This window comes from Canis lupus, chromosome 27, assembly GCF_003254725.2.
Source record: "Canis lupus dingo isolate Sandy chromosome 27, ASM325472v2, whole genome shotgun sequence".
Taxonomy (NCBI): domain Eukaryota; kingdom Metazoa; phylum Chordata; class Mammalia; order Carnivora; family Canidae; genus Canis; species Canis lupus.
In genome coordinates this window covers 5,949,854-5,959,282 of record NC_064269.1, presented here as the reverse complement: position 1 = coordinate 5,959,282, position 9,429 = coordinate 5,949,854, and the positions used below count along the sequence as shown (strand labels likewise).

The window sequence follows — 9,429 nt, the reverse complement described above, 5'->3', positions numbered from 1 at the left end:
TCAGAAGCACAGAGAGCATAAAGCAAGACCTAGCACACTACTGCCCCTGAGATCAGGAGAGAAGGTATTCATGAAATGTGTGTCTGTTGTTCAGAATATGAGCTGTTTGGAAATATTGTCCTTGACCTTCCATAGAGTGGCCCAAATTGCAGAATGACCTCTCTATTTAGATGTTCTGGAAAATAATCCTGATGCTCTGATAGATCCAGTGCTTCCAGAGCCTCCCCTATGCTAACTTCCTTCACTCACTGACAGCCAAGGGAACAGGCTATGTGCTCTGTAAAGAGGTGCTTGTGACAGGGCTTCCCTTATTGGGATTACCTACCAAGTGTCTGGTCCTGATGGTGAAGACAGAACACGTGGAGTTGCCTCCTCCAAGAAAAGCCAGGAGAATGGTAATATCTTTTCTGTGATTCTGGTGGTACTCGAATTTTTCTGCCTGGGATGTTCTCTGTATGTTTCAATTGGTGCTTTTGTACCAGCTGCCTTGGCCACTTTCTCTCCCTCCCTGCCTCACCGAAGACAGTACACTTTAAAGTCTAGGCATCAATCTTCTCATGGGTTCAGAGAATCTTTGGGATCAGATCCCAAAGGGCTGAAAAAGACTGACGCCTGCAATGAAAGAGGACAATCAGAAATGCGGATCACACTATCAGAGCCACCTGTTTTCCTGCTTGCCCAGTACAGAGTAGAAGCACAGTAGACTTCCTTTCCTTGATATTCAAGTCACCTGAGAACTGGTCACCGTGAGACACTGTGAATAGTATGAGAGACGAGAGGAGAAGACAGCTCTGATAATCACTTCAAGTGAATCAAGTTTGTCAAAGGTACCACCTGCTCCAGTGCTGATACGCTTCTCCCCGAAACAGATTTCACCCCATGAACCTAGCACTTAGGGTCTGTTTGCCACAGACCAGCTCATAGGTTCCCTAGAGCCACCTTGTCTAGCCTGACCTTCAGCACACAACCTTCAGGCATTTCTTCATTCCAAAGACAGCTTTGAACAGCCAGTGTCCAGGTAAGTTTTCCACACACCAAACACTCCCTCTTAATGGAAACTGGCTGTCAAATAGCTTTCTCTTTGGGCAAGATTGGGTGATCATGCTCCAGCAGAGTTGTTCTCAAATTTGGGCTTCATCCTTAAGTCTGAAAAATAAATCTGTGATTTGCTATATTAGCAGCTCCATTGGAGAAGATGCTGACCTTAGTTAACTTCCTGAAAGCCACAAAATCATACCCAATATCCTGCCATATAGCTTTGTAAGAGAAATTGAGCAAATATCCAGGTGTCCGATGAATGTGAAGTGTCCCAGGTGACAAAATAATGACACAAGTGTTCATCGAAGACACTGCTAAAATCCCCTCCTTTAACAGCTCCCACCCTTCCATCACCAGTCTCCCTACTTTCCCTCAATCCTCTCCTGCTCACAATCCATGTTCTGCCTCTGGCATAGGTCTGGTATAGCTCAGGATTAAATGAAGCCAATATCTTCCCTTCAGAAGGGTGACTGCAAGTGTTTTATTTTCATGCTTAATTGATCCAGGATGTAAATGCTAAGAATTGTCCCTGGTCACTAAAGAAATCTCAGGCACCGATTTGAAGTATTGTTCAAAAAATGGTGATGGGAAGGAAGATTCCATTCTGTGAGCAACCTGAAAATCACATGAGAGAAGTAACTGGTATCTTTGTTTATACATAATACGACCTATGTCAGGACAGAAAAGGATTTTGCACAACTACTACAGTGTTCTTCAGATGACAACTTGAACCCCCTGTGGGCACTGTAGCCCGGTGCCCCTTGTGAGTGTCAGTGGAAGAAAGGAAGTCATTTTCAAGGTAGACATATCCATAAATATTTGAAATACACGAATCTTTAAAAAGAATGGCTTCCATTTATCATATCATGTTATGTGGATTTCATAGATTCACCCAGAGTTTGCTCTCAGCAGTATCTGCAATTTTATCCATGCAGGATTCTCAAAAGTAACTTCTCCAGCCAGTTATGCTTCACATCACTGGAACAAAGCTAATGTCCTGCAGGCACGTAACAGTGAACATCTCACTATCTGTCCAGGCACACAGGTAACCTAGACTCAGGGCTAAGATGGACTGAGGTGGGACTAGTGGATTTGTTAATAGGATCAGAAGTTAGGCTTTCCTTAATATAACTTAGCACCTGGTCATACATTGCCAGCAAAGCCCAAAGGGTCAGAAGCAGGGTTCTCTGGGTTGGTGTGATTAAGTAGTTCTTTGAGGACAGAAGCCTACTGTGGAATCAGACTGTGGACTGACAAACAAAAAAGAATACTGATACGTTAGCTTTAAACATCCAACTGAGGAAGGAATCTTCTCATAGGACAGTGACTCCCTATATAGTCCAAGAACTTAGGGGTCAAAATGAATCTTAGTATCCTCATTCACCTAAATGGCTCACCATCTGCTCCTCCTGGTTACACAGCTGAAATCTGGAGCAAGAGGATCCCAAAATGTTGTATAAAATAACCCTCTTGCCTCTGCCCCTAAGGGTGCAATAGAGGAATAACATGTCCACAACAAGAACACAAGCACATTCTTGCAATGGTGACCACAGTTCCCTTGAGTCTACCAGTATGAGAGCAGGAGAGACATGATGGCAGCAGCATGAGCTGGTGAGGTCTGTGCAGATGATGACAACCTTGAAAATCAGCAGCTGTGGCCTCCGATCTTGTTGAGTGGGAGGCCTGACAAGAGTGGCAGACAGCAAGGACCACCGTGCTCCCTCCAGGCGCCTGTGACCTGGGGGCTCCTGGAGGAAGGGATGAAATGGTGCTAAGCACTGTCAAGAGGTCTCTGAGGAACACAGGAGATGCCTCAATTGGACAATTGGAGAGGTAATCAGAAGCTAATGGGTGGGACAGAACCAGAGATATGCTGGTTTGTGACTGTGCTTGTCCAGTTGTGGCTCTGTTCTCATGGAGCTCACAATCAGGAGGGGAAAACCCAGATAGATGTCCCCCATGAGCCAGACACAGAATCAGACCATCACATAAGGCACCTGAGAGCCAGTGGTCCCATGATTTGAACAGAGAGCTGGGAGTTCAAGGAGGGAGAAGTGGGGTCAGGCTATAAGGAATTGAGCAGGGCTATAGGTGACATTGGAAGGCCCATGAGAGTCTGCATCTCTGGAATTAAGAGGAGGACATATAGAGGAGAAGGTGAGCAAAGACAGAAACAAACGGACCTTTCTGGTATCAAAAGCAGCCAAAATGGCCAAAAGTTTAAGGGCAGATGAGGAAGAATTTTAAGGTCCAGGTAAGAAAATTGTTCCTCATGATGTGGACTAAGCCTAGACATTGGATTGTAATTAGAAAAATAATGGCATGTATTTCCTCTTTCTTCTACTTGTTGTTATATGACATTGCAAATATCCCTTAATATGAGACTGCTCACAGGTAAAATGGGGTAAACTTCCTTATCCCAAGGCTAATAATTCCCTCTCCAATCTTATGGAACTACCTTGAAACAATTGAGATAGTCATTAAGAAAGCGTATTTGTATGGAGGTTCTTCAGAAAGTTAAAAATAGAACTACTCTATGACCCAGCAATTACACTACTAATTGCTTACCCTAAGAATGCAAAAGCACTAATCCAGGGGGATACTTGCACCTTTATGTTTATAGCAGCATTATTTGTAATAGCCAAGACATGAAAGTGGCCGAGGTGTCCATCAATTGATGAATAGATAAAGAAAAAGTGATACAGATGAATGGAATATTAATCAGCTATCAAAAAGAATACAATCTTGACATTTACAACAACACGGATGGAACTAGAAAGTATAATGCTTTCTAGTCGGAGTGACTGAAATAAGTCAAAGAAAGTCAAATATGAAATGATTTTAATCACACATGGATTTTAGAAACAAAACAAATGAGCAAAAGGGAAATGAGAGAAAGAGAGAGAAACCAAGAAAGATTCTTAATTATGGAGAATGAACTGATGATTACTAGAGGAGAGGTAGGTGGGGCGATGGGTGAAATAGGTGAGGGGATTAAGGAGGGCACATGCTGTGATGAGCACTGGGTATTATATGGAACTGTTGAATCACTACATTGTACCCCTGAAACTAATAGTACATGTATGTTAATAAATTGAAATTTAAATTAAAAACTTTTTTAAGTTAAAAAGAAAGAAAGAAAGCATATTTAATAAAGTCTTATTATACTTAAATGCCCGTAATGAAGTAGAGAGCAGTGACACATTATGACTTAATGGCCCCAGGTACTTTTGCCTTCATAGACCCCTTTCCATAGATATTATTATAATTTATACTTTTGAAGCAGTTTAAAAAATGGATAAAATCCAGACTATATATATATATATATATATATATATATATATATATATATATTACATTCACTTTTTCCTCTGACCTTAAAAGAAATTTATTTTTTTTTCATCAGCCATGTAAGATAGGCGCCTACTTTGCCGAATGGATGTCAACTCTGGTAAGGAGATATTGGATGATTTTGAACAAAAAACTATCATTCAGAATTTGAAGGGAAAAAGTTTAGAAGATCTCTGCAGATACATGCAAGAATTTTTAGGTTTCTAAAAGCTAGGAAGAATGCAATAGAATGTAATGCAAGGATGTGGAGGTGAACAAGCAAGACTCATTTTTCCAAGTAAATCCCTATGGAAAAAGAAGAAGATTCTCTGAACTGTGCAAACACTGAGACCCAGATCAGTAATAACTAAACAAGATAAAAACTTCTCTTGATAGACAGTGAGGGCAGCCTTGAGATGTCCGCACAGAGTGTAGGGAAGCAGGGAAGCATGTATGGTAAGAGGAGTGATGACGTGAAGGAGAGGGATCTCATCACTATTTCTCTATTACTCCAAGGAAACCCCCTCCACAAATGGCCTGGAGGAACCACAGCACCATCACGGAGTTCATTCTCCTTGGGCTGTCCGACAACCCCTACATCGAAGCTGTGCTCTTTGTTCTCTTCCTGGGGATCTACCTCCTGACTGTGATGGGGAACCTGATGATGCTGCTGGTGATCAGGGCTGATTCCCGCCTCCACACTCCCATGTACTTCTTCCTGAGTAACCTGTCCTTCCTAGACCTCTGCTTCTCTTCTGTCACTGTGCCCAAGCTCCTGAAGGACCTTCTGTCTGAGAAGAGAACCATCTCAGTAGAGGGCTGCCTCACCCAGGTGTTCTTTGCGTTTATCACACCAGGGACCGAAGCCTGTCTGCTCTCAGTGATGGCCTATGACCGCTATGCTGCCATCTGCCACCCACTACTCTATGGCCAGGTGATGAGCACCCAGTTCTGTGTGAAGCTCGTGTTGATCTCATGGGGTCTGGCCTGTCTCCATGCATTTATCATTGTGCTCTTGGCTATTAACCTGGACTTCTGTGAGGCCCAAACCATACACCATTACATCTGTGAGCTGCCTTCCCTCTTCCCTCTCTCTTGCTCAGATATTTCCATCAATGTTGACATCTTGATCTGCTCCATTTTACTGCATGGGCTTGGGACCTTCCTCCCAATCTCCTTCTCCTATGCCCGTATCGTCTCCACCATCCTGAGCATCAGCTCCACCTCAGGCAGAAGCAAGACCTTCTCCACCTGCTCCTCTCACTTCATTACAGTGACCCTGTTCTTTGGCTCAGGTTTGATTCGCTACCTTATGCCCACAACCGATTCTTCCCTGGATTTGCTCCTGTCCTTGCAGTACGGTGCAGTCACACCCTTACTGAATCCTTTCATCTACAGCCTGAAGAATAAAGAGGTGAAGGCAGCTGTGAGAAGGACATTGGGGAAATATCTCTAAGTAGTGACAGACACATGGTTACAAAGACCGTGTTCCTTTGCATTTCTTTTTTGTTCCCACCTTCTCCCACACACAGTGACACACAATTTGGAAGAAGGAGTCCTGAGTTTGTCTAAATAGAGCTTGACTATTACTCCAAGGTGATAGTCCTTGACAAGGGCTCCTTATTTGGAAAGCCTGTGCTCCACTGTTTGCAAGGGAATGTAGACAATTTTCCACAAAACAGATGGATAAGACATCAAAATAATTAGGTTGAAAAGATTTGATGATCATTTCAGGTGATTCAGCATCTGATGAGGTGTTGCACAAAGAACTAAAAACAAGGGAGACATTATTAAACAGAAGTTAACATTTGCAAATCCCAACTTCTAGTAAGTTTTTAAATAAAGCATTGGCAAACAGAAAAAATCCTATGTCAACAAAACAAGCTAAACTTTATGTTGATGTGCTAAATACCATAGGATACCTAGGAATAAACCTAACCAAAGAAGTAAAAGATCTGTACGCTGAAAACTATTGAACACTTATGAAAGAAATTGAAGAGGACACAAAGAAATGGAAAAACATTCCATGCTCTTGGTTTGGAAGAACAAATATTGTCAAAATGTCCATACTACTGAAAACAATCTACACATTTAATGCAATCCCAATCCAAACACTCCTAGCATTTCTCACAGAGCTAGAACAAGCAATCCTAAAATTTGTATGGAACCAGATAAGACCGCACATAGCCAAAGCAATCTTGAAAAAGAAAAGCAAAGCTGGCAGCATCACAATTCTAGACATCAAGCTATATTTCAAAGCTGTAGTCATAAGACAGTTGGTACTGGTACAAAAACAGACACATAGGCCAATGGAGCAGAATAAAAACCCAGAAATGGACCTACAACTATATGGTCAACTAATCTTCAACAAAGCAGGAAAGAATATCCAATGGGGAAAAAGACAGTCTCTTCAACCAATGGTGTTGGGAAACTGGACAGTAACATGCAGAAGAATGAAACTGTACCACTTTGACTGTGGTTCCTTATTTGGAAAATCTGTGCTCTACTGTTTGCTGAGTACATCATACACAAAAATCACAAAAATACATCATACACAAAAATAAATTCAAAAGTGATGAAAGACTTAAGCATGAGACAGGAAACCATCAAAATCCTAGAAGAAAACACAGGCAGCAACCTCTCTGACCACGGCCACAGCAACTTCTTGCTAGACATGTCCCCAGAGGCAAGGGAAACAAAAGCAAAAATGAACTATTGGGACTTCATCAAGATAAAAAGCTTCAGCACAGCAAGGGAAACAACAAACTAAAAGGCAACCTTCACAATGGGAGAAAATATTTGCAAATGACCTAATCTGATAAATTAGTATCCAAAATCTATAATGAGCTTATCAAACTCAACACTAAAAAAAAACCCAAATAATGCAGTTAAGAAATGAGTGGAGGACATAGCAGACCTTTCTCAAAGTAGACATCCAGATAACTAAAAGACACATGAAAAGTTGTTCAACATCACTCATCATCAGGGCAACACAAGTCAAAAACCACAGTGAGATACGTCCTCACATCTGTCAGAATGGCTAAAATTAACACAGGAAACAACAGGTATTGGGAAGGAGGGGAAAAAGGAGAACCTTCTTGCACTGTTGGTGGGGATATAAACTGGTACAGCCATCTGGAAAACAGTATGGAAGTTCCTCTGAACCTTAAGAATAGGGGCAGCTGGGTGGCACAGTCAGTTGAGCATCTGACTCTTCAGTTTGGCTCAGGTTGTGATCTCAGGGTCTTGAGATGAATGAAAATCCACTTCAGATTCCCCACTCACCTGTAGTCTGCTTGGGATGCTCTCTCTCTCTCTCTCTCTCTCTCTCTCTCAAATAAACAAACATTTTCCAAAATAAAAGTTAAAAATAAAACTACCCTACATTCTAGCAATTGCACTACTAGGTATTTACCCAAACAATACAAAAATACCAATTTAAAGGGCCACTCACATCCTGATGTTTATAGCAGCAGCATCAATAATAGTCAAATTATAGAAAGAGCACCAAGGAAATTGACTGATGCATGGATAAAGAAAATGTGGTCTAGGGCAGCCTGGGTGGCTCAACAGTTTAGCAACACCCTCAGACCAGGGCCTGATCCTGGAGACCCAGGATCGAGTCCTACGTCAGGTTCCTGCATGAAGCCTGCTTCTCCCTCTACCTGTGTCTCTGCCTCTCTCTCACTCTCTTTGTATCTCATGAATAAATAAATAAAATCTTTTAAAAAAAGATGTGAGATATATAGATATAGATATATAGATATAGATATAGAACATTACTCTGCCATCTAAAAGAATTTCAATGAGTATAAATTACATTAAGACAGGCAGACTAGGGGAGTGTGGGTGGCTCAGCGGTTTAGCAGCGTCTTCAGTCCAGGACTTGATCCTAGAGACCTCGGATCGAGTCACATGTTGGGCCCCCTCATGGAGCCTGCTTCTCCCTCTGCCTCTGTCTCTGCCTCTCTCTCTCTCTCTGTGTGTCTCTCATGAATAAATAAATAAAATCTTTAAAAAAAAAAAAAAGGAAAGAAAGGCATACTAAAAGCAGTGACTATTAAAGACCTCTCTTTAATCATTTCTTACTTGATATTTAATGTAATAATATTCTATATCAAATTGTATATGCCTACGATTGACAAATGACAATGTGATATGTAAATGTAAGTAAGTAGTGTCGAAACTAAAAAAACCGTATTAAGAATTTAATGAACAAAAGAATATTATATACTACAGTTACAAAACAGTACGAGGGCAACCATTATCTTTATCTATCTTATATGCATTCACTAATAACCAGGAAAAATTTATGCTACCGAAAGCTCAAATCCAATCATTACCAAGAAAAAAAAAAAACAAACATAAGAAAGGAAGAAAAGGAACTCAAAGGCACAAATTAACAAGTCAGATGCAGAAAAATAAAGTTGAGAAGTTAAGACTTTCAAAAGATCTATAAATTTGAAATAACTCCATAAATACATCTAAGAAAAAAGAAACCAATAATACAACTCTGATAAAAGAATAAAAACCTTAAGGAAATACTAAAATTCATCTCAATACATTTGAAAAGCAGGCTTTTGTTTAATTTAGAGGAATATGTAACTCAAGAAAAAGAAAACTGAACCATTTTCAGTCATTAGACACAACAAATAGCCACCATTTGCTTCCACGTAGGTGGAACTGGAGGGTATTATGCTGAGTGACATAAGTCAATAAAGAAGGAAAATTATCATATGGTTTCACTCATATGGGGAATATACAAAATAGTGAAAGGATTATAGGGCAAAGGAGAGAAAATGAGTGGGAAAAATCAGAGAAGGTGACAGAACATGAGAGACTCCTAACTCTGGGAAACGAACAAGCGGTAGTGGAAGGGGAGGTGGGCGGGGGATGAGGTGACTGGGTGATGGGCACTGAGGGGACAGGATGAGCACTGGGTGTTATACTATATGTTGGCAAATCAAACTCCAATAAAAACATAAACAAAAAAAAAGAGCAGCAACAAAAACACTGCAGAAGAAAAATGGCAAAGAACGTGAATAGATTGTTCACAGAACG

The 9,429-nt window shown here is 40.9% G+C and overlaps 1 protein-coding gene across 1 annotated transcript; it reads left to right on the top strand.

Annotated features, from left to right (window-relative positions):
* Positions 1-4,900: 4,900 nt before the first annotated feature.
* LOC112678177 (olfactory receptor 8S1-like) lies at positions 4,901-5,824 on the top strand. Its single transcript, XM_025477269.1, has one exon. It carries the CDS (start codon positions 4,901-4,903, stop codon positions 5,822-5,824), a length of 924 nt encoding a protein of 307 aa, XP_025333054.1.
* Positions 5,825-9,429: the final 3,605 nt, after the last annotated feature.

What these genes read in the sequence shown, in the direction of transcription:
- LOC112678177 (XM_025477269.1), top strand. Translation starts at nt 4,901, where the DNA reads ATGGCCTGGAGGAACCACAGCACCATCACGGAGTTCATTCTCCTTGGG.